Source organism: Podarcis cretensis (genome assembly GCF_951804945.1).
Source record: "Podarcis cretensis genome assembly, chromosome: 3".
In the NCBI taxonomy this organism is placed as follows: domain Eukaryota; kingdom Metazoa; phylum Chordata; class Lepidosauria; order Squamata; family Lacertidae; genus Podarcis; species Podarcis cretensis.
In genome coordinates, this window is record NC_137172.1 from 61,264,627 (window position 1) to 61,290,568 (window position 25,942).

The 25,942-nt window shown below is 41.0% G+C and overlaps 1 protein-coding gene across 1 annotated transcript; it reads right to left on the reverse strand.

Annotated features, from left to right (window-relative positions):
* Positions 1 to 365: 365 nt before the first annotated feature.
* On the reverse strand, positions 366 to 10,367 carry STX11 (syntaxin 11). Its single transcript, XM_079971061.1, has 2 exons — positions 10,248 to 10,367; positions 366 to 1,852 (listed from the first exon to the last, which is right to left on the reverse strand). Exon 2 carries the CDS (start codon positions 1,842 to 1,844, stop codon positions 978 to 980), a length of 867 nt encoding a protein of 288 aa, XP_079827187.1. The 5' UTR covers positions 1,845 to 1,852; positions 10,248 to 10,367; the 3' UTR covers positions 366 to 977.
* Positions 10,368 to 25,942: the final 15,575 nt, after the last annotated feature.

The window sequence follows — 25,942 nt, forward strand, 5'->3', positions numbered from 1 at the left end:
GGAGGTGACCTCAGACTGTGTCCTGGTCTTTCTTGTAGCCTCTGGCAAATGTAACTACTATCACTCTGCCTTAGGCAGCTGATTCTGGGTATCATAAAAGGGCAGCTAATTTTGTATAATTTAATTTATTACTGTATTCTTGTATTTTCACTGCAAGGGAGGGAACAGACATTGTAGGATTTTCTGTGTCAGGTGTCAAGTAACAAGCAGCTTTGGTTGCTCTGCACCTGGACCTGGGGGGTGGATACACCATTTGCTGCTCCACCTGAGGTAGGAAAATGCCTTTGCCTGGTTCTGGCTGCTTCCATGTTTCCCTGCTCCCACAAGTGCCATCATGATGAATAAAAACACTGGACAGAAAGCAATTCAAGATCTTTCTTTATACACTAACAAAAAGATAGTTAAGGCTTCCACATTTATTTTAATATACAGAAATATCAGAACATATATAAAAAAATAAGTATATGCTGTGTACAATTACAACAAATCTTGTATCAAAATTCTCAGATCATGTGCACATGCTAGTTTTCTAAACAACATTACTGAGAATCACACCTGTAATTTTGTCCTTTTTTCTTTCATCCAGGAAAAAACAACTGGCCACAACACTGCTTACTTTAAAGTCTATGCAGGTTGTTGTTTAAATTTCATGGATAGCATTAATTTAGGAGAAATTCATTATACACCTGGTCAACATTTCCTTTGCTTTGTATATGTTCCGGTGTATGTGTAATTTTGCAGTAATGTTGCAGACCAGGTTAATTTTACCTTCCATTATACTGGAATACATGACAACTCGCCAATATCCTTTGGCTTTTGGTACAAGCTGCAATATGTGCACCAGAGTCATTAATGAACATAAGAAAACAAAAGGACACTGCTTTAGAGCAATTTCTCTCAAACTGAGCACAAACTTTAAGTGTCTTCGAATCTGAGAGTGTCCCCAAAACACTCATCTAGTAATTTCATGAGGACAATCAAATTTTGCAGCATCGCAAGCAGCAGCAGAGGATTGTTCGGCAAGGATGCTTCCTTCGGTATTCGAGAGCTCTCCTCACTTCACCTTTAGCTTCTCCAACATATTCTTCAACATTATGCACGTTGAGCTCAATAATATCAAAGGTGTCTGCCTGTTCTTCTACCAGCAGGGCTACCTGCAAGAAGAGTTCATGAACTTCCTTGATTCGGGACTCCAGCTTCATCAGCTCTTTGTGCCGGGTCTCTATCTCATTCAAGGCCGAACGAGCTCCCTTTGCGTCAGACAGAAGGTTCTCAGAGAAAACGTCCCACCTGCCTTGTTCAATGATGTCCTCTATCTGGTTCCCAGACACTTCCTTTCCCATGATCTCTAGCTGCCGTTGGATCCTAATCTTGCAGTTCTCCCGCTGGTTCATCTCTGTCTCATTGTATTTAAACATGGCCTCCTGAAAAGAATGCATGAGATCAACATAGTGGTCCTTGGCCACACGGGCTATGATTGTGTTTGAGCCATATTTTGTTTCTGCATCTTCACTGAAGTCTCTCAAAACCTGAAGCTTCCTGTGGATTTCTTCTCCACGAGCCTTGATGTCTTTCGCAATCGTGTTTGTGTCACGTTTTATGCTACTGAAGCGGCGCATAGAGGTGAGGAAGCGAGTGTTTTGTTTGCCCAGGCGTCTAATGTCCTCTTTCAGGTGGAGATTGCTCGTTCGGATTGCCTGGATATCTTTGAAAAGACTTGCCAAGGCATAATCTGTTTCAAACAGCAGAGTGTTGTGAGGTAAGAGCGGTTGATTTTCTTCATCATGAGTATGTTGGCTGTAAAGCCTCGATAACTCAAAAAATTCAAAGAGTCGATCTCTCATTTTGGCCTCTAGGGACAGAAATAGGAAAATAAAAATTAGTAGAAATAGCAAGCTTCTCTTAATGATCTAAATAGCTTTGCACACAAGACAGTGTGTTTGATGTTCCAAATATATTTACCGGAGTATCATGAACTTTACAAAATATTCTACCTTTCTGACACATTACTGAGTGTTGTAAACTCTTTGCCCTTTATATAATTCAGTATACTTGTCTATATTCCATGGCAAGATCAGGAATGACATTTTGCCATGACGATTCCATTACCATTACTATTCAAACAGAAGCACAAACTAAAGTCTTGATTAGTGACTAGACTTTGATTCCATTCCATCCATTGATTTAAATGAGACATTTAGTTTGCAGATCCAAAAGTAGCCTTTACAGTTCAATGGGATATTTTGGGGAGGGGGAATCTGTATGGTATCACAATTGCTTTAAAAGGATTCTACAGGAGATAGCTTATGCTGTTTTTAGATAAAGAAATTTAGCCTTTAACAGCTCCTCCTCTTTCTCATATCCAAAAGTAAATGACATCGTCATAAACTTTTTTCAAGGCCAGTGTTTAAAGGTGCATACTGCAGATAAGCATTATTAATCCATTTATTTATTTATCTATCACATTTATTAGTCTATTCTAATACAATTATGCTCTAGGTTAATACCTTTTGGCTGCCCTCCAAGGCCTGATGAATTAATGAATGAATAAATAAGGTACATTTTATCCTTCCAAATATATCAAGGTGGCACCCACGCAACCAATGTTCTCATCAAAACAACCTTGTAAAGTAGCTTGCCCTGGATCACCAGTGAGCTTAATGCCTGGGCAGAGATTGGAAGACAGATTCTCATTATCTAAGTCCGGCACTCTGCCTTGTGCGGCACACTGGCTCTCATGGCAACCAAGCGACAGACATAAGGAAAATGCTTCCATGTGGCCAGGGTGTGATATCACAGGGGTGATAGTTACAAGCAGCAATATCCATGGGTTGGATCTGGGTTGGATCTGGAGTAAGTCATGACAAGAATAGACTCACCAAACCAGGGGCAGACTTTGGTAATAGGGCATCCTGAGCAAGAACAAAAGTTGCCTCCCCATCACCCCCCCCCCCCAATCACAACTCTATTGCCCTTCTGACTGGGACCTAACTTTACGTAGCTACTCATATAAATATAGGATGTTGTTGTTGTTGTTTGTGCTCCCATGGCTCGGCATCCTGTGGAGGGGAACCATGTACACTGCCCTAAATCTGGCACTGCACTGAACCAGCAACCTTCATGTCTCTACCATTGTAACATCAGGCCATGACATGGAAGCGGTTTATTCAGAGTCTGCTTCAGCAAGATAATTTAATCAGGGTTAACATGTTGGCAAAATGTTCAGTCTTGTCAATCAACCACCTATTTAACCACAGTCAACTATTCCATGAAGCCATGATGCTGATTAAATTACAAGAAGTGGTCCGCTGCATACTGCCTTAAACAGCTGTTGTTTAATATTTACTGTTACTTTGCTTTCTATATGTTAGAAAGATAAATTTTGATACAACCTTTCATAATTAGAGATGGACTCTGGTGTTCCAGCATAAAAGACTGAGTTGAACTGTTCAGTGATTTATTTTTTAAAAAAAGTGGATATATTCCAAATTACTTGACCAATATTTGACATGTCAGCTGACCAGAGATCATCCCCCCCCCACGCAAATTCACAGTTCTAGAACCTTATACTCAGAGCAGTTAAGGTGTAGTAAAATGATCTCTACCTCCCAGTAAATTAACCAAGAGGAGCATTCCATATTGGTTAACATGGGATACAGAAAAGCTACTGTACCATAAAATTAATTTTGTTCAGGAATGAAATACTGTTAATTGTCTTAACTTTTAAGCAAACCAAATTACAGCATTAGTGTGTGAAACTGAAAGTGTATTTCATTGTATGCATAGTTTGAAGACATATCTGATTTAACTAGCAACAAATATGCACATTACAGCAGACCTAGGACTGAGCAGTTGAAGTATCAACAGTATTTGGGAGCTATCCATAAGTCTGTTAGCTGGCAGGTGGGCGATAGCAATGTTGTTATAATTTGAGGCAAAACAAAGAAAGAGAAGAGATTGGCTGAAATGCAAAATCATACCATGTACTTTGACTTCAGCATGATAATTTCACTCTACACTTCTTCTGTGCTTTCCACATACTCCTCCCTCCCTCCCTCCTGCCTTTTTCCATGTATCATGTAGATTTCTAGATACATGTTCAGACTGAACTATTTTTCTAGGCCACAGAAAGTCAAAGCCATTGCTAATTGTACAGAGATCGCCAACATGGTGCCTTTCAGATGTTTTGGATTACAACTCTCAGCACCCCTGACCATTGGCTGTGATGGGTGAGTTGTAGTCCAGAACGTCTGAAGGGCATCATGTTGGCTATCCCTGAAGAAACAAGCATTCAGGTTACAGGGTGAACATCCAGCCTGTAACTCCTGTCCTCGGCCCCACCAGCACTTTATGCTACATCTACAGTTTCTTCTGCAGGGACGCAGGTGGCGCTGTGAGTTAAACCACAGAGCCTAGGACTTGCCGATCAGAAGGTCGGTGGTTCGAATCCCCACGACGTGGTGAGCTCCCATTGCTCGGTCCCTGCTCCTGCCAACCTAGCAGTTCGAAAGCACATCAAAAGTGCAAGTAGATAAATAGGTATCGCTCTGGCGGGAAGGTAAACAGTGTTTCCGTGCGCTGCTGTGGTTTGCCAGAAACATTTCCCTACAACCCAACTCAAGTCATATAAGTCCTTTATACTGTAGTTCTCTTCCGTATCCTCCATGCCTTCAATGTAAAGATATTCAAGTGCAGCATGAGAAGCACCAGAATGTCTCAGGCCTGCCTTGGCTTTGTTTTTATTGATGTTTGAATATTTAGGATGCCTTACACTGATGACAACAGAACTAGTCAGACAGGACTCACAAGCAATTAACAGCTGCTGCCTTAAGACTCGGGGGGACTAACTGTTCAAATGATGAGAGTCCTGTTTGACTTGTTGTTTAAGTGCCCCTTCAGGGACAACTCAGAATGCATATCAGCCAGCACTTTTCTAGGTTTCTGTGTGCTGTATAGAAAATCACTCTGGGTCCGGGGAACTACAGAACTTTGCTGTACTGGGAAAGCAAGGTTTAACTTTCTCTGCCCTGCTCCATTTCCCCCATCCCTAACTTTTATTTGGTAAAGGAAATAAAATGAGGAAATGATGCATAGGAAAGAGTTTTACTCCCTCCTCCTCCAGCACCAGGGTCCCAGTATGAATCTCTTCTTGCTAAGAACATTTGTTTTAAAAGTGTAGGAGATCCTTTTCCTTAGATCTCTCAAGTCACCTCTAGTTTGGCCCCAACTTAGTGTGTTTGGCCCCACCTTAGGAGGCAGAGTAAAATTAGGCCCATGCTTCAAAGAATATTAAATTATTATTATTATTATTATTATTATTATTATTATTATTATTATTATTATCTATACCCCGCCCATCTGGCTGGGTTTCCCCAGCCACTCTGGGCGGCTCCCAACAGATTAAAGTAATCAAAGACTGAAGAGAAGATAGCTTAGGTTATTCTCATGATAGCAGAAAACAAAACACAGGTGTTACGCCCAATGAACATCTGAAAATAAAGGTGTCCTACTTCACTATTTTTCGGAAGCTAGAACCAAAGTAGCTCCCAGTAACCCTTAAACATGCACACATTACAATACTGGTGTAATGCAAGTCATAAGACACATCTTATATATTTCCTTGTTAATGACTACTTGACTCATAACAGCTAAGAAGCCAAGTATGCAGGTAAGCACCAACACTGTATCATACATTCAAAGAGCTCTAATTCTATTATCTAACTTCTCACCACATTATCCCTACAAGTCACATGCTATCAAGTGACTGTAACCTCATGATTACAACAATCACATGTACACATAGCATTATGAAATAAAAGCTGTTACCAATCAAAAATTCCCAGAGCGCCTCAGATTCTTGTTGCCTTGTTTATACTGCACATTTTCCATGATGTATATTTGTACGTATTCATGCAACCACCTACAAGACTCTCAAATGCAGATGTCACAAGCAAGGAAAACATGCAGGATTTCAGATGCCATTCCAGTTGATCAAAGGAAGAGAAGTCAAAGGGGTAATTCCAACCTAATGTTTTCATCCAAATAGAATACACTCAAAGACTTTTCCTATGAATGTTGAATCCATGTGGAATTTGGTGACAAATAATGTGTCACAAATTCATTGAACACTGAGGAAGACCCTTTGTGGGGTCAAAAAGTGTTGGGTTGGGATATTTTTTGTTTGTTTGTCAGATCAGATTTTCTGAATATATTATTGTACTGTTGTAATTTTATCCATATCTTTATTGTATGTTAAAACCTTTTGTGGGTTTAAAGTTGCATTTTATTCTTCAGTACATTTTAGTAGCACTTTATATATGTATATATATTTGATCACACCCAATTCTGGGTCTAAGTATTTCAAACCATAACCAGCCCAGTCCTCTCCAGGTCTGCCTAGAGGTAAACCCAACTGAGGCTTACTCCCCATCAGACTTATTCCCAGGAAGCTGGTATAGCATTGAAGAAGCCTAAGAGATGCTTTCATATAAAATGAATAACACTGCAGCTTCCATTTACAAGAGGTTCAAGCACATTAGATTAATTGGTAAGTGTCCCAGTTCATATGTGGCTCCTAAAAAACCCCTTAAAGGATACACAAGTGTCTACGTAAATATCTATAATTACTATAAAACAGAGCTATGCCATGGGTCTATGGAAGACTGTATAGAAAGGGAGCTAACATCCTGCCATCTGAAATACTATACCAGAAAAACACAGTCTTGGTTCATGGTAAGCTCACCTATAGTTTACTAGGACCTCATGAATGTACTGTCTCCAGAAAGGAGCTCACTGCTGCTTTGCTCCTCCCTGATATTTTTTACTCTCGCACATGCTCAGCTAAGCCAAGGTTTGTCTTAGCATGTTGTCTGAACCCAGGTTCATTGTTAAGCTCTCTCCTCACTAAGCTGTACCCAAGAACAACCATTTGCCTTATGATGATGTGTGAACCAGGACAGTGTATTTTTTAATTGCCTCTGCCATAATCAAAGTGTAGAGAACTTGAAAAATGCCACCCTGGAAAAAATAGGGGTCCTTTTCAGTATTGGCTGGTGTAGTGAGGTAGAGCTACTCTCATGGACACAGAAAGTGGTGCAGCTTAGCTGGATGACACCAGGGTGGGGCAGGATGGCAGCAACGTTGGGCACACTGGTGGCAGCTGTGGGGCATCCCACCCCACTGCCATCCAGGGAAGCTGCAGTGACGCCAGACATAGGGGGAGTCAACATGGTTTGCCCCACTGCACTGTGTGTGCAAAGTACAGGGGCATCCTCTGAAACACCAGTAAGGTGGGATAGAGAAGAGATTGTGAGGAGACATGAAGGAAGTAATGCTTTGTTTCCAAATTCAAGTTTTTGTTTCATTTTTAGAATCAGAGCCGTTAACTGTAAATGCAGTAGTAATGGAAACAACAGGTTTGCACAACTGCCTTCACACTCCTTACTCTTCCAAAGCACACAGGAAATTAGTTACCGGTACTTAGAAATTTACAGGAACAGCTTACTCAAACTTAGTTCTTCTTTAACACTGAGCTGGATACAGTCCATGTTAGTTGAAATGAATGCGACTTAAATCAGCCCTTGCTAACTTTTCATATTGATTTCAATGGAAACCAAGTTTAAGTATTTTAATCTGGATCAGACCTATTATTTCCCTTCCACAACAAACTGTTTTCTGGATGACCAAAATTGGTTATATCATCCGTATTTGAAGTTCTGACTTGTTAATACATATTGGTGTAAATTTTCTGTCACGTTCATTCAACATATACACTAAAACAATAAAATTTAAGTTTAAAAGAAATTCTCCCCACCCAAACGTATTTGATTTTGCTTCCCAATTCCTGGATTGAGGAATCATGTTCCTTCAAAAAACAAACACACCCTAAAAATATAGAGAAGTCTAAGGTAATAGATCAGTTATGATTTTAAAATTAAAATGGAGCTATCTTAAATCTGCAATTTAAGTACTCATCACCTATTTGAGATTGATCTTAATTAATTGATAAGCATTCTATTTAGCCATTTAGGCCCTAGGAGAATAAAGTGAAAGGGAAAAGTAAGGAAGAGAATCCAGTTTTTTAAAAATGGGGAAGAAATGAAAATTTCCTCAAATAGCTTTTCATATCTGAATTATATTGATTCTCCCTATATAAAAGGTTCAGGTAAAGTAATATCATCATGCTACAATACATACTTCTAATTACTGGATTCTAACTAGATCCAATTCAGTGTAATTAGAACCTGATATTAAAATAGATTATATTTGTTTGCTTCTTTTTGGATTTCCCTGATGTTATAATGAAATGATGAACAAGTGTTTTCTAATCACTAATACCAGCAGTTGTCAACATTGATGAGCCCATGCTTTTCTCACCCCTCCCCTGTGACACTTCCTTTTGACAGACAGAAAGTGAGGCAGTACACACACACACACACACACACACACTTTGCTTTTTCATGGGCTCTGCCCCAAAGTTTGATTCAGAAAGCAGAAGTGAAACAGATCCTCTGGAATGCGAATCATTTTACATGGTTTTTTCAAAGTCACAGGTCCAGAAACATTGGCCCACAGCACAGATCCTCATGTATGTTTGTGATTTTTACATAGAATAATAGTAAAACCACAAAGCACAGAACACATTTGTGAACACAGAGGTGACCTATAATTTGATGTCAATTCTGAGGGGATCCCTTGTAAAAATTATAAGGATCTGTGCCTCAGATCAGGTCCATGATCGTTAAAGTCAATGAAAACAGATATATGATCTTTGAGTTGATGGTTTTGTTTGTGTGTGTGTGTGTGTGTGTGTGTAGGGGGGGTGATGTGTGAAGAAATACAACATTTCAAGAGAATCCATTTTACTGCTTCCAGCCTTCTCTCTCTCCTCAAACCCCATCATTATCTCTCTCCACAGCACTTTAAGGGCTCTCTCTCTCTCTCTTGACTCCTATGGCACCCTGTTTTCTCACCCCCTTCCCTCTATTCCCCACCTTTCCCTGATCACTTCCCTCTCCCTCCTTTCCTCTTGGTTGCTTTGCTTTCTGTTCAGCCGAGCCCTGAAAGGTACATACTGTAGAACTTAAAGAAGTGGGAAAGAGTGTCGCTGTTCTAACTTCCTCCTTTTTAAGGGGGTTTGGTAAGCATCCTGGCTTGACAGTGGACATGTGATGAAGCATCCTGGCAATCTCATGGTGAATAGTGAAGGGGGAGCTCAGAAGCTTTGCAGGCACCGCGGGCACCATGTTGACTACCCCAGCTTCACACATGTATAGATAGCCAGCTCTTCCTTGACAGCCAGTTTAAGACGATGTAATTTAAGATGCCCCCAAATAACTATGTTATGAAGCATGCAGATGTCATTAATAACAAGAAGAGGAGGATGAGGATTGTAATAATAAACTAAAAAGCTAACACAGGTTTTTTCCAACCAAATGCTACTCGGGTTCACATCTACTTAAACAATCAGACCATTAGTTCGATACGAGGTGAACAAAACGTTATGGAAGTCTGGCAGAACATTTCCCTCGGCGCCCCTTAACTGACAAACTCCTAAGTAAGTGTGGATAATATTGCTGCCTTCATTTCATGATCACCACAAATCGTCCACATTTAACTCAGGGAAGGAAGTCTGGCAAAGCCGAAGCCTCGGAAAGTTTCCTCAGCAATAAGCCCACTTTGCGTTCAGTGTGTGAGCAGGTTGGAGGGGGGCTGTAATCTTGCGCACCCTTACTATGCGCATAGTGCAAAGCTTGACAGTCAAGGCAATGGGCACAAGCCACTTCCAGCCGAAATCACTGGTAACTCACACCAAGTACAGGGGGTCAGGACTGCAACCCAGGACCGCCTGGGTACCCTATATAAGCCACCTTGAAGCAACAGTGGAGAAAAGAAGGCCAAGTTCCCCTAAATCAGACAAATTCTTCTTACAGCTCATCGCCAAAAAGCGCTTCAGCATCGACGGCAAAAGTTTGTTCCTCCAAGACACCGAAACTTCCCCTCCAGCCCAAGAAACAGAAGGCTTCTCCCGGAGCCGGCCACACCCCCGTGATCGTCCGCACAACTCCTTGAAGAAGTTCAGGCTGGACGTAAAAAAGAAAGAGCGAGTCCCACTGACCTAAGACAGGAGGAGGCACAGCTTCTTTTCCTATTTAGATAGATAGATTTGCTGCCTGGCCCCATCACCATTTCCCCCCAAGGATATTTCCATGCCGTCCTCCAGGGCGATCAAAGACCCGAGCACTTACCAGCATGCACTGGGGAAGAGACGAGAGCCTCGCGTCGCGCTGCTGCTGCTGCCCCCAAGACGCCCCAGCCAAAACCACGCCGCCTGGTGCAAGAGCAGGTCAACTTGGCCAGGGTGGGAGTTTCCCCCGCCGCTTGACTCGCCCCGCCCCCGGCTCCTCCCGCGCGCTGCCCATTGGTTCCCTTTCCCTCCCCGGCAAGTGATGGGCGACGCGGTGGCGGCGAGTGGATGCCGCCTTGTGAAAAGGCACAACTCGAGGCTGCCTGAGAAAGTCGGAAACAATGCTAGGATCGCCGCGGTGTGTCCGGAAGCGGATTCTCCGGGCGTGTTTCCTCGACGAGGGATGAATCCCTAGTCATTTTCGCCCCAGGCCTCGTGAATCACCGCGGGTAAAAGCGGGGTGCTCTTAAACCTCTCTGTGTCAGTCAGCATCTGCCACGAGACGCCCATCGGACTGCCGCTTAGGGCGGTTTTGAAAAGAATAGTGATTTAAGTGGCATTAAAGGGTGAAAACACACGCACAACTCGCAAATAAGGGAAAGTGGCTCATCATAAATGCCTGGAAGAGTCTGGATGTAAATATGGGGAGGAATGTGATTTTCTTTTCAAATAAAACCTGGATAGGTTTAAAAGGTGTTCCCCGCCCACCCAAAAATGAGAACAGACTATATAGTTCATTGGTAGAGCACATAGGTTGCATGCATAAGATCTCATGTTCACCTTCAATACCGCTAAGCATCAGTCGCTGGGCAGCACAGATAGGAGAGTGCCATTGCACATATCTGCTGCCCTGCTTGTGCGTTTCCACAGTGAGAAAAAGATGTTGGATTAGATGGGCTGGCCCTTTGGTCCATTCCAGCGGGTCTTGTCTTACATTCTTAAGAATGGGATCCAATGATGGGAAAGACCACTGCCTGAAACCCTGGATAATGTCTGCCCGTGAGACTAGACCAGGGAGGGATAGCCAGCCTGGTGTCCTCAATATATTGTTGGACTCCAATTCCCATCAGCCACATCCAGCAAGGCCTGTGCTTAGGGATGATGGGAGCTGCAGTTCAGCAACATCTGGAGGGCACCAAATTGGCTTCCCCTGGGCAAGACAAAAGAGTAATAGTCTGGCTTGATATACAGTGGTACCTTGGGTTATAGACACTTCAGGTTGCAGACACTTCAGGTTACAGACTCCACTAACCCAGAAATAGTACCTCAGGTTAAAAACTTTGCCTCGGGTTAAGAACAGAAATCGCACGGCGGTGGCGCAGCAGCAGGAGGCCCCATTAGCTAAAGTGGTACTTCAGGTGAAGAACAGTTTCAGGTTAAGAATGGACCTCCAGAATGAATTAAGTTCTTAACCCGAGGTACCACTGTATAAGGCAGTTTTTTGTGTTCCATAGTTCAGATTCAACTTGGCATTCCATTGCCAACAACTCATAAGCACCAAATCCCATGAAAGTTTGGGACTGTGTAGCTGTAGTGTAGAAAATTCTGTTGTTTGTAAAGAAATCACTGGCTTTTATTTTCTCTGATGCCCTACTGGAAAAGTCACATTCCTGCTTATGAAGGAAGCCTGGCTATATCCCTGTGGTTAAGGGAACACTCCATCTTTCAGCTGTCCAAAGGCTCTCCAGACATGCCTAGAACCCAGTATCTTTAACCCTCCTCCCCCACCTTAGGTGAATTGTTGTTGTTATTTTCTTTTCCTGCCATCCCCAGCCTTATAGCCCAATGGGACTTATTTCCAAATAAGATCATAAGTTTGTCTGCACTTATTATTATTATTATTATTATTATTATTATTATTACTACTACTTTTGCCCTGCTTTCAGCTAAAAAGTATCCCAGAGAGGCTTATGTTACAATAATTTAAAACATGGCATACATATATTCTTTTTTTAAAAAAGTGATACAAGGAAAAGGGGATGGCGAGGGAAGAGGGAAAAAGCAAACTCAGGCACCAGTTCTCAACAATAGTGTTGTTATAACAACCAGCTGCTGGGGTCGAAACAATTCAAGAACAGGAGGACTTAGATGAGCTCTATTGAGCAAAGTGGGGCTTACCTCTGAGTAAACATGCATGAAATTGGGTTACACATGTCGTTAGGATCATTTTTAAATCCCCACACAACCCTTTCTTACCCCACAAAAGAACATATCTCAGCAACTAAGAGTCTTTCCAGAAAGCCATTTTTGTTTCACTTTTAAGGGGCTGTAAGTAACCCACTCTTGTCTATTCTAGGAAGTGTGGGTGGACTTGTGGGTTTCGGGGTTGTTTGTTACAGTTGGTCTAGTGACTGATCTGTCATCATTTGCCTTCTGTGGGAATTCCTTTTTTCTGTTATTGTGCAAACTTTAAAAGAACAAGGCACCCTGTTCTTTAAAGCTCATTGCTAAATTAATAGGATATGTTTTGCTGGGTTTTCCTTCTGCTGAACAGCAGGTTCTTGGTTCTTTCAATGAGGTTAAGGGATCCTTCTCCTGGAATGCCCTGGTGGAAGAAAAACACCAGGAGCACCGCCAGATCCAGGCTTGCACCAGAGATGCAGGGAAAGTCCATTCTCCTAATTCAGGAAAATTGGCTTTGTTTTTGAAGCAAACATACATGCTGGGACATTGCTTAATGATGCTTAAAAATTATGCTTAAGGATTGGGAAGGGGCAGTGTGAATTCTGAGGAGTAGGGATTGACTGTGTTTCTCTAGAATTTAAGGAGTTAATGATGGAGTGCTAGGATGAGGCTGGGGACTTTGCCCTCTTAAAAGTTTTGGATTGAAGTTTCTTAGGGTGCTGGACTTCCATCTTCTTGAGTTGTACACAAGTCAGGAAAAGCCAGGCTTATCCTGAAGGAGAGGCCCACCCCATGCCTAGTAAAATCAATGAAGAAACTACATTTTGGATTTCAGGAGACAAAATTGGCCTGCTGTGCATCAGGGTGCACAAGGACCCTTCATTCTACAGCTACAAGCTTGAGAATAAAGTTAAACCTCCACAGACAGAAGAACAGACCCTGAGGGAACATAACCCCTGAGTTTGAATGACTTCAGAAAGCTGGACCACTCCTGTCTTAAAGGCACAAAACCTCCTTTGTGGTTGTGATGATGCATTTCTACATCCAATATATGCCTCCAGCTGCCCTAATCTGCAAATTGTTTTCATCTTATGGGACTGGAAACAGTTTCAAAGCTAAAATAAGCAGGCCTTATAGGGCTCTCTGTTCTCCCTCAGCCAACAGTTATTTGGAGAGTGGGCAGCCGAGCCTCCAGCTCCACATACTTCTCAATATGGAATCAACTATATTTACTAGTGCTGCTAATTTGTATAGGAGTGGAACCAAATTCAATTTATTGTCTCTTCTGAAATTCTGGTCCTGAGACTATCCTAGCTATGTCAGTAGAACTAGTTCATCAGGAATGTCTTTGTCACATGTCTCTATTTCATCGAGCACTGTGACATTGTGCCTGGCTGTGCACATATTACTGCGTATACATGTATATACATGTTGGCTGCTCTGTTACTGACCGAGGGCTCATCTCAAGAGACCGGAGCACATTCCTAGCTGATTGCATGTTGGGATTATGTTTAAAGATAGACATGTACATCCATGCATTGCTGAACAAAGGCCTTAGGCAATGTGGGATTTGCGTGTCCAAACATTGCTACAGTGCCTAATCAAGATTATTATATTTCATGACACTATAGGCAGGACAGAGGTAGTGGTGGCTTAAAATCATTTCCAAAACCAAACTGAACCATTCTCTGGTAATGGGCAGATGATGTTTCAAGGGAACCTGCAGGAAGTCACACTGTAAGTATGAACTGATCAATTAAGAAATTAGCTACCCAGCTACTGCTGGAGAGAGCATGTAAGAATTCCCATGCTGTGTCATGCTAATGATCCATCGAGGTCAGTCCTCTGAGGTAACAACCATGCGATCATCATTATGTATGACTCCATCCTAACCTCTATTAAAAGTTATTTGGGAAGTGATTTTTCTGAAAGCTGCTGCTGCAAATTTAACTGCATAATCCTTAGCTCATATCGTGAGAGGTTGTGAATGACTTTTTTCTCACCCTTCACACCCCTCCTGATTTTATACTCCCTTGACTCCACAGTTGTCCTTTTTTTGCCACATCCTTAGTCTTTTTTTCCCTTTAAGGAAGATGAGCTGTTATGATCAATGTCTTGCCTTTCTGTCCCTTTTCCAGACACTATGATGTTGACAGGAAAGATGCAGGGTGGCGAAAAACAAACACAGAGATGAGACAGAACATTAATGGTACACACTCCTCAATTTCCCAAGCGGTGGGACATTTATTTTAGACGAGAGTACCAGCACTGGAGATGGCTAAGGTGCATTTGTAATATTTGGTTTATTTATAAGTATAGCAAACAGTAAGTGATGACAAGCAACACAGTTACAGAGCAACAGATCCATTATGACTCATCAAGCCCCTAGAGAAAGGCTCTGCATTCCCCAAGGTGCTTTCAGACAACTCACAGCCTTATGAGTCTGTGCATCAATTTCAACTGCAAACAGCCAAAGATGCTCTTCATCAGAGACAAGCTAGACATGACATGGGAGATCTATGATTAGTTCTCTTGTCCTGACATCTTTTTCCTTGCTGAAAAGCAGCTGTGGAGGTCTGATAAGCTGCAGGGCTGTGGTGCTGGCGGAAAAGGCTTAACCCCTTCCACTGTCCCACTAATTTAAATTGCCTTCTAAATATTCTTTTAGCCACAGTTAAAGGGAATATGTGCTCACATTGTACCTCTCTCTCTCCCCCTCTCCCTTCCAGCTAATAACAGCTTTGGGTGGATTTAAACTGGAGAAATGGCAGAAGAGCACATTATTGTTTATTGTTTAAAAACATCTCCTCCAGCATAATGGTCCCAATCCAAATGGGACCTTCTGCACCTGCTTTTTAGGTAGAGAAATCAAGACTTTTAAAGCCATGTCCAGTCTGGACCTCACACACATTCTGCACAGAACTTATCTCAGCCTGCAGGCAAACTGCCCACACTCCCAGCCATTGCAATGATATTTGTGTCAACTCTGATCATGACCTCCCTCTGAAGTGACAAGACCAAATCAAAGTGAGAGACCCACTTTGTGTGTGCAATAAGACATTATCAATTAACTATTCAAAGCTGCTGTGTGCTCAAGGCGGCTGCCATTCAGGAAGGTGGTTGCCTGCTGCCTGCTGCCCAGGAAGGTGCCTGCATGATTCACTGCATTTTCTGGGAGCTGGTAACTCTGCTCCATCTCTGCATTAAGTATGGTTGAATTATTCAGTCCCTCCTGATGCAGAGACACAGCAGAATGACCCAGCCTCAGAGGCATCTGCCTGTTGCGTCTTTGTATGAGTCACTGCTCTGGAGTTACCTCATTCTGGTCAGCCTGTGGAAATAGAGGAAGCTGCCTTATGCCAACTAGGTGAGTATATGGTTGCATCAACAGAAGCATATTTTCCTGATCAGATGAAACAAAGATTCTGCTTTTTGCTACTGTGTTTAGTACAGTGTTTAGTTTGAGGAACTGCAGTTTAACAAAGCTGGCATTCATTCAGAGGAGGGTGGTAAAGATGGTGAAAGTTTGAAGGAGTTGAGTATATTTATTTTAGAGCAGAAAAAAAATAAGAGGCAATATAATGGCAATCTTCAAAGTGTTGTCACATAGAAGATGGCACAAATGTGTAGGTAGGACCTGTGCCAGTTGATTAAAAGTACAAGAAAAATGATTTAGATGAAACATTAGGAAGATTTTCCTGATTTTATGAGCTGCTTGATAGTGGGACAGACTTCCTCAGTGGCAAACTCTCATTTCTTGGCATTTTCTAAACAGAGGCTAGAAGGCTACCAATTGGGGATACTGTAGTGGTGAATTTCCACATTGATGGGGGTTAGACTAGAGGAACTCTGAGGTCACTTCCAATGCTATGAATCTATGGCTATCTGTCCATCTGGCTCAGTACTGACTACTCCACCTGGTAGCAACTCTTGAGGAACTCAGACAGAGATCTTCCATTCCACCTGCTGCCTGATCCTTCTAACCAGAGAGGGCAAGGGCTGAACCTATTAACCTGCAAGCAATGCACACCCTTTACCACTAAGCTATGGTTCTCCCCCGCCCTGCATGTGAGTTTACGTAAATAGTTGAAGTAGTTTCCTTACTATTTGCAGTTGCTGGGATGAGAAAAGGAATGCTGGCCATATATATACCCACTAAATCTCCCAAAGGAATGTGCCCATGCTCTGTCCTACTTTTGAAATTTAGGCCCCATTAAAATAAATAAATCCCACTAAAGTACGGTATACAGCTCTCTCCTTAACTGTTTTTTTTTAAAAAAATCTTATTTTTGTTTCCTTTCAACTAATCCTCTCCCCTTGGTGAGTAATTTCCCCTTTTGAATTGAAATATGACTGAACTAGATTCTGGGCAATTTCCAACCCACACATATGTCAAGCTTAGAACTAACTTATCGTCATGCAACCGGACACACATGGATGACTAATACAACTTTAAGTGCTTCACTAAATAAATAAATAAATGATGCTCACTAAGGTTTAAACATAAATATATTGAGTGCAAGGTCTGCTCCATTAATTAGGATAGAAGGAATGTGTGTTTGTTTGTTCAAAGAACTGCTCACATAGATCTATGTCCACTTTAAGGATTAAGGAGGTTTTCACATACATCAGAGTGGTTGGGATAGATTTGTGTGTGTTTTTTAATCATTTGGTTCAACAAGATTTACCTCCTTGCATCAGATCCTGAGCATAATTATGCCTCTTGCTGGTTCCATAACAAGTTCCTGAAGGGTGCAATCATTTTAAAGTTTACAGACATGGCCATCTGGGTTAGTGTCCACAAATGAGCACAGTCTCCAAAAATTCATTTAATCCCTTTTAAACTGAGGAGGACCAATAAAAAGTTACAGGTGCAACAAGAACTGCTAAAATATAAAATATAAAAAACAAAGGAAGCCAGGCATGTCCATAAGAAAAATTCAAAATCAACATTTGGGCAATACCTAATGGGACTTTTAGTTGAAAATATCTGGAGCAAGCCAGGTTGATGAAACCTGGTTTATGGGATTGGACAAGATTGGCTTTTAGGTTTCCTTCCATCTCTCTGATTTTATGACAGTTAAAGCACCTTGTGCTAAAATCCAATTTATATCTATGGGGCAAGTTGGTCACTATTCATGTAACCCTAACCCTATGATTCCAGTGAGACTGAAGTGTGATGGACTTTATTTGGAGCACAGCCTCTTTCTTTGTCTTCTCCCAATTTGCATTTCCCACTTCCCTCAAAAGGCCCACATCTGCACACAAGCCTTGTGGTTTGTCTTCACCATCATCGGATAGGAGAGCTTTATTTCTGTGTTGACAGCTTTATGTGACACTTCGGCTTGAGCAAAGATGAGAACTGTGGTCAGATCCTGTGCCGTTCTTTGCATTAATTCAGCGTGTGTCACACAAGTGCATCTTTGACATTTGCTGTCTCTTTTTTTTATAATAATTTTTATTATTATACATTTTATAAATTTCCCTCCAATTCTTCGTTCAATCCCGCATACAACAAATCATAGTTATTTTTTGACTTCCTTCAACGTCTCTGACAATCATCCGTAGTTACACCTTTAATACACATTCCCTTCTTTCGTATTGCCATTTTTCCTCCTTACTCCTATTATTTCTCATAAACAATACTTATTTTCTTTTTTTACAGTGCCTCTTTAAATCCCGCTAGCGTTGTATTCACACCACATATATTTTTCAGATAATCCACAAATTTCCCCCAGTCTTCGATGAACTTTTGATCATTTGCGGGACGCAGGTGGCGCTGTGGGTTAAAGCCTCAGCGCCTAGGACTTGCCGATCGAAAGGTCGGCGGTTCGAATCCCTGCGGCGGGGTGCGCTCCCGCTGCTCGGTCCCAGTGCCTGCCAACCTAGCAGTTCGAAAGCACCTCCGGGTGCAAGTAGATAAATAGGGACCGCTTACCAGCGGGAAGGTAAACGGCGTTTCCGTGTGCGGCTCTGGCTCTGGCTCTGGCTCTGGCCAGAGCAGCGATGTCACGCTGGCCACGTGACCCGGAAGTGTCTCCGGACAGCGCTGGCCCCTGGCCTCTTAAGTGAGATGGGCGCACAACCCCAGAGTCTGTCAAGACTGGCCCGTACGGGCAGGGGTACCTTTACCTTTACCTTTATATCTAATTTTCCCAGTTAATTTATCCAGTTCTGCATAGTCTATCATTTTTAGTCTCCATTCTTCTATCGTCGGTATTTCCTCTTGTTTCCACTTCTGAGCCAACAGGATTCTGGCTGCCGTTACCGCATACTGGAAAAGCTTACAGTCCTTTCTTCTGATGTCCTTTCCTACCATACCTAAAAGAAAAGCTTCGGGTTTTTTCACAAAAGTATATCTTAACATTTTTTTCAACTCATTATATATCATTTCCCAAAAACTTTTCACTTTCTTACATTCCCACCACTGATGAAAGAATGTCCCTTCCTTGTCTTTACACTTCCAACATTTGTTATCAACCTTATACATCTTTGCTAATTTTACAGGTGTCATATACCATCTATAAAACATTTTCATCACATTCTCCTTCAGTGTAATACATGCTGTAAATTTTAAATGCTCTTTCCACAGTTTTTCCCAATCTTCAAATTGAATATTGTACCCAAAATCCTTTGCCCACTGTATCATTACCGATTTAACCTCTTCATCTTTCGTATTCCATTCCAGCAATATCTTATACATTTTTGACAGAATTTTATACTCATTATTTATAATGTCCTTTTGGAAATTTGATTCCTTTTCCACATAACCTTTTTCCTTCAGATCTTTTTTAAATATTTCATTAACTTGGTAGTGGTGCAACCAATCATAAACTAAATCTTTAACTTGTTCATATGGCTTCAGTTTCCATTTTCCTCCCTCATTAGCTATCAGTTCCCCATAAGTGGCCCATTTGTTTCTCATATTAGTCTTCTTCACACTTATTACCTCTAACGGGGACAGCCAGTGTGGAACTTTTGGTTCCAGTATATTTTTGTATCTCTCCCAAACCTCTATTAATGGACCCCTGAAGATGTGGTTTCCAAATCCTTTATGAACCCTCTTTTTATCACACCAAAGGTACGCGTGCCACCCAAATCTGTTATCGAATCCTTCAAGATCTAATAATTCATTATTTTCTAACTTTATCCATTCTTTTAACCAGCATAAACAGGCTGCTTCATAATATAGTCTCATATCTGGCAGGGCGAAGCCTCCTCTTTCTTTTACATCCGTCAGTAATTTAAATTTTATTCTAGGCTTCTTCCCCTGCCAGATATACCTTGAAATCACTTTTTGCCATTCTTTAAAAATTCCTATACCCTTTAGTATGGGTAAGGTCTGAAATAAGAATAACATCTTTGGTAGCACCGTCATTTTTATCGTAGAGATTCTTCCCCAAAATGATAATTTCATTCTAGCCCACACCTCCAGATCCTTCTTTATTCCCTTCCACACCGGGATGTAATTATTTTGGTATAGATCAATATTCTTGGCTGTTACCCAAATTCCCAAATATTTAACCTTTTTCACCACCTCTATCTCTGTTCGTTGTTGCATTAATTCGATCATCTTTTGATCCATATTTTTTACAATCATTTTTGTCTTTCTTTTGTTCAATCTGAATCCTGCCACCGTGCCAAATTTGTCCATCTCGTCCAATACCTCCTCTATACTTTCTGTTGGTTCTTCCATAGTCAGTACCAAATCGTCGGCAAAGGCTTTAACTTTATACTCATTTTGACCTACTGTTACCCCCTTTATTTGCTTGTTTTGTCTAATTGCATTTAAAAAGACTTCCAGAACCGTTATAAATAACAATGGCGATAGCGGACAACCTTGTCTTGTTCCTTTAGATATTTTTATGTCTTCAGTGATAACATTGTTCACTATTAATTTTGCTCTCTGTTCTGTATAGATTGCCTTTATGCCATTGAAAAACTCTTGACCAACCTCCATATGTTCTAAATTCTTCAACATAAATTCCCAAATTATGTTGTCAAAGGCCTTTTCTGCGTCAACAAACATTAGAGTCGCTGGTTTATCACACCTATCAGACAGATATTCTATAACATTAATTATAGTTCTTATGTTATCTCTCAGTTGTCTGCCTGGTAGGAAACCTGCTTGATCTTTGTGAATAATCTTTATTAATATCTTTTTCAGTCTCTTCGCTAGAATTCCTGCAAAGATCTTATAATCTATATTCAGAAGTGAAATAGGCCTATAATTTTTGACTTGTGTTAAATCAGAGTCTTGTTTTAGGATTAATGTTATATATGCTTCTTTCCACGTTTCTGGAATGTCTCTTTCTTTTAAGATATTGTTCATAACAACGGTCAGTGGGGTCGTCAGCACCTCTTTCATTTCTTTGTAGTAACTAGATGTGAACCCGTCCGGTCCTGGGGCTTTCCCTCTTTTCAATTCCTTTATCGCTTCTTTTACTTCTTCTTTTTCTATTGGGGCATTCAGCTGGTCTTTTTGGTCTGTCGGGATCTTTTGCACCATTTTCTCTCTTAGATATCTTTCTATTTTCTTCTTATTGTTCCTTTCTTTATTTTTATATAATTGCTTGTAAAAGTCCAAGAATCCTTTTCTTATCTCTTTCGGGTCGGTTGTCTCTTCTCCCTTTATCTTAATTTTGTTGATTGTATTCTGCTCCTTTCTTTTTTTCAGTTGCCACGCAAGCCATTTTCCTGATTTATTTGCTGATTCAAAACTTTTCTGTCTTAACCTTTTAATGTTCCACTCAACTTCTTTATTTATTATCATCGCAAATTGTGTTTGTAAAATCTTTATTTCCTGCTTTATTTTCAAATTGTTAGGTTTTTTGATCAGTTTTTGCTCATAGTCCATGATCTGTCTTGAAATTTCTTTTATCCTTTTTTCCTTATTGTTTTTCTTCAATGCATTTTGTTGGATCAATAAACCTCTCATTACTGCTTTGCTTGCGTCCCAAACAATACTCATTTTGGTACCTTTGTCCACATTATCCATAAAATATTCGGATAGTTTCTTTTGCGCTTTTTCAACCATCTTCTGATCGTCCCACAAATTATCATTCAATCGCCACCTAAATGATCTCTCTTCAAAGCCTTTTAACTCCAATTCTATGGGATTGTGATCTGAGATCACTCTGGCTTGTATTTCAATTTGATGGATTCTTGGTGTCAATTCGTTCGAAACCCAAATTTGATCTATTCTTGACATTGACTGATTCGGTTCTGAATAATGAGTAAATTGCTTCTCCAAGGGGTGCCTAAGTCTCTTGACATTTGCTGTCTCAATCAGATAGCATTAGCATGTACAAGCTTGCAGAACGTTTGCAATGCTGGATTTACCGAAGCTGTTAAATTACTCAACTTCTGGTTTTCGAAAGCTTCTTCCCCTCCACTTGCTAACATGTTGCATTTCAAGTACCTGGGAGGAAAAATCTATCAAGACAAGAAAAACTCCAACACAAAACAAGAACCCAGACTGGGAAGCAACAGACTTTTAGCACAGTTGTGCTCTGTACCTGAGGACAATAGGACTCCCTGTCACACATGGTGATGCAGTTAATTTGTTTTAGAATTTGCACTTCATGGACTTATAGGGGACCTTATTTAGATGGTAATGTACATCACTTCACTCTTACTTCAGATGGTCTTATGGGGATCTCTCTTTAGACAGCATTGTGCATTGCCTCACTTACTTACAAATATGGTAAAGTAAGCTGGCAGTTGTGGTTAATGTCCATTGAGACTGGTAGGGCAGGAGGCAGTGGACACACAGTCAGTGACATGCAGAGCCAACTAATTCAAGCTCTGCCCCCATCTGCTGTGTTCTATAATGACAACAATTGGAGGGGGGAAATTGACAGTCAGTGTCACCCCATGGACTGGATTCAAGTAAGAAGGTAGGCAAGTGGGGCTAGACTCTGATTGGTGGGACAGTGCCCTACTTGCCTTAATGGTGCAACCTCCACTGTAAGCCTTATCCTGCTGACCCCAAGTCCTGCCCTCCTTTCATCACACAGACAGAACTTTTGCAACTACTGGAAAGTCCTGCAGTACCTATCTCACAAGCTGAAGCATGCACTCTTCATGTGGCTTCTAGCAGAGAGACAGAACAGGAAATGGAAAATACATTTTTTTCTTTGCCTGGACTCTGAATATTGATACCAGTGCTACATGAGTGGGAATAACCAGAAGCATTTATCAGATCAGTCTGCTTTGATGAAAGAGAGGAACAGATAAAATAGAGAAACAAGACAGCGGGTTTTTCTGGGCATCTCACCCACTGTCCATGCCGGCAAAAATACAACAGAGCATGAATTATCCGGAGGTGTCACAAAACAACCCTTTTCTATACATCCCATTAGACTATACTCATTTGGCAGGTGTGGGGAACATTTGGCCCTCCAGATGTTGCTGAACTCCCATCATCTCTGACCATTGGCCATGCTTGCTGGTGCTAACAGGAGTTGCAGTTCAGTAACATCTGGAAGGCCAGCATTTCCCCCTACTTGCACTAGAGATATCATTTATGCACAAGGACCCTCCTCCAGTCTGAGGGCTTCACACCCTCAAGGATAACCTTCTGGGGGGCATGTGGCCAGTTGCAGAGGGGCAATGGCAAAACTGGGTAGGTAACATTCATACTCCATTTTTACACTCCATCTCGCCAACCACAGAGAAAAATCCAAATGCTCAGAGACACACAGAGATATAGCAAAGTGTTGGGGAGCAAGAAAAAAGCTAAGCTGCGAAGGGGAAAGGAAAAATAGTGAGAAGAAAGGAGGAGGAGCTGAGAGGAAAAAGTCTGACTTTGTATCTCTGTATATTTGAGCTTTTCCCTTTGCTTTCCCTCCAACTCTCTGTGTCCTGTGGGTCTATGCCATTTTATCTCACTCTGTGAGAGCCGCAGAATAGAAAACAGTGCTGAGGCAAAGATAGGGGTGAAAGCCTTGGACTAGCTGTGGAGCTGAGGGCATTCATAGTCCAGCTCCATCAGCATATTGGGTTGGCCACCTGGTAGGGTAAATAGTCTTGCCTGTAAGAAAAAGAAACTTGTGTTTTAAAGTGTGTGGGTGAGAGATGTATTTCAGGCTTCACTTTAGTTGCTTTCCTTCATGCATCTTAAAGATGCAAGTAGATAACAGTAATGCTGAAACCATCCCTCACACACATTAAAATAACTGCACTAGGTTATTTCCCTTTGTAAGAACAATGAATGTATTAAAAATATATATTGTTCATACAGTATCTTTCAGCCATCAACTGATTTATAATCTGTAAACTGTTTCTCTCTAAATGGTTTACGGAAAGTTGGTAGTTCGAAAGCACTCAATTACTTACAATTTTACCGATGAAGAAATTTAGTTACAGGACATCATTGCTGTGATGGTGAATGACATTAGCAAATGCTTTTTCTTGACCTGAGGTCAAACACTTACTTTCAAATCCACAGATTAATTTGCAATATATCATGTGAATAAATTCCTCCCTCTATTTGTGATTATTTGGTTTCAGTAAACAATATTTTTTCAATAGAATGTCAAACAGTTTTTATATAATAGAAAAATCTCGAGGTTTTGTATCAGAAACAAACACTTCTGAAAGGGATCCAAGAGACAAGTATGCTTTATAAATGATATATATATGATAATTGCATTGCAGCTGTCAATAATTATTTGGATCTGGAAGGTAGTATGAGTTAGGCCTAGAGGAATAAGCAACTCATTTGCACACATTTCTATTCTTTTCAGGGGAAAGGGGCTGAGAAGAATTGCAGATAAATCATTCCAAGTGGAATGACTAGTTAAATTGTCGATTGAGTCTGTTTCTCCAGCTCTTGGGAATGCTGAGCAGGCAAATTTTAAAATCTTTTCTGAGAAGTTTTGACAGCTGGCAAACCTTTGTATCAAAAGTAGCAGCTCTAAGTTTGATATAGTTTCTCATTTTATTAACTCTTGGATTGTCTTTATGGATTACTTATTGGTTTAAATCTAGATGACTTGTTGGATTACATGGTAACTCAGAGAAGGCTGGGGACACTCTGGCACAGTGTCACAGACTGTATTTATGTGTTTAAGTAATTTGGTTTAAATAATATTGTAATTTAAATTTTGTTCAAAGAAACATTTAAGAAAGATTACTCTACTGAAAGTTTCCAATTTCTGCCTCAAGTACCATACATATTAATAAGCACTACAGTCTAGATTTTGAACCACGTTAGCAATTATTATTATTTTATATAATATATGCTGAAACATCATTATCTGCCAGAAAGGTTACAGATTTTCAAAGGAATGTCTGAAGTTGAGAAAAGCTTTTAGTCCACTTACAGTGCAATACTATACATGCCACCTCAGAAATAAGTCCCATGAGCCTTATGAATTCAAGAGGTAAGTGAGCACAGGGTCACAACCTTAATAACTGTGACTCGGGGTAGTGAACCTGCAGTCCTCCAGATGTTGGTACAACTCTTCTTCCCTGACCATTGTTCATGCTGGCTGGGGCTGATGGGAGTTGGAGTCCAACAGCATCTGGAGGGCCACAGGTTCTCCATAGCTGCTTTAACTAGCCATTCAATCCAATAATTTAGAGATCTGTAAGAAAGGCTAGCAAAATAGGCATCGGAAAGACCAGCACAATAAGCTAGCACAATAGGCATCAGAAAGACCAGCACACAATACAAATGGCTGCCTGGGTCACAGAATTCTAGGGCTCAAGACTGAAAGTTTCCAATTTCTGCCTCAAGTATCATACATATTAACAGATATTATTACATATTAATAGGCACTACAGTCTAGATTTTGAACCACACTAGCAATTATTATTATTTTATATAATACATGCCGAAACACCATTATCTGGCAGAAAGGTTACTGATTTTCAAAGGAATGTCTGAAGTTTAGAAAAGCTTTTAGTCCATTTTTCCTTATTCCCTACAAGTTAATGGAGCGAAAGTCCCCCCACTCCACTCCATTCACTTGTGTGGAACAGGCAAAATGCTTCAGGAGGAACCACACACTCTTTTCTCTGCCCCCACCCTCAATGGACCAACCATCTAAAATAAGCCCAAAGGGGGCAGCGAAATTATTCCCCCCCCCCGAAAACAACAAAACAGATTGAGCCAGTCCTGCACTAATCTAGCCACTGATTACTTGGAAAGAGTTTGGTTTCCTTTGTCATTTATGCCTCAAAGGCATTTGCCATGAGCAATAGGTCCAGCACTTCAGAATTCTTTATTAACCACAACACCAGCATCTGTCCACAACTCTTAAGATTCATAATTTGTACATGAATTATTAACGGTTGCTAAGCCATTGAAGACTGCATCATACACCAGATCAGTGAAGAATCCTCTGTCTTGCATTCGAAGGAAAGAGATGGCAGATTACAGAGTATATTAGCTGACTGCAACTTTCGATAGAGCCACTGCACAAAGTGATTAAGCACAGGACAAAGCAGTGGAACTAATTTTAAGCTGTCAGAGAAACTCACATCATCCATGCAGTAAGTCGCCTGTCATAGTTGTTTAAAACATGTTGGCCATACAGCATATTTTCTCATCTTCTGCCCTGTGTTGTTCGACAATCACCCTACCCTAGGGAAGCATCTGGAAGCCATTCTCATCCATCTCAA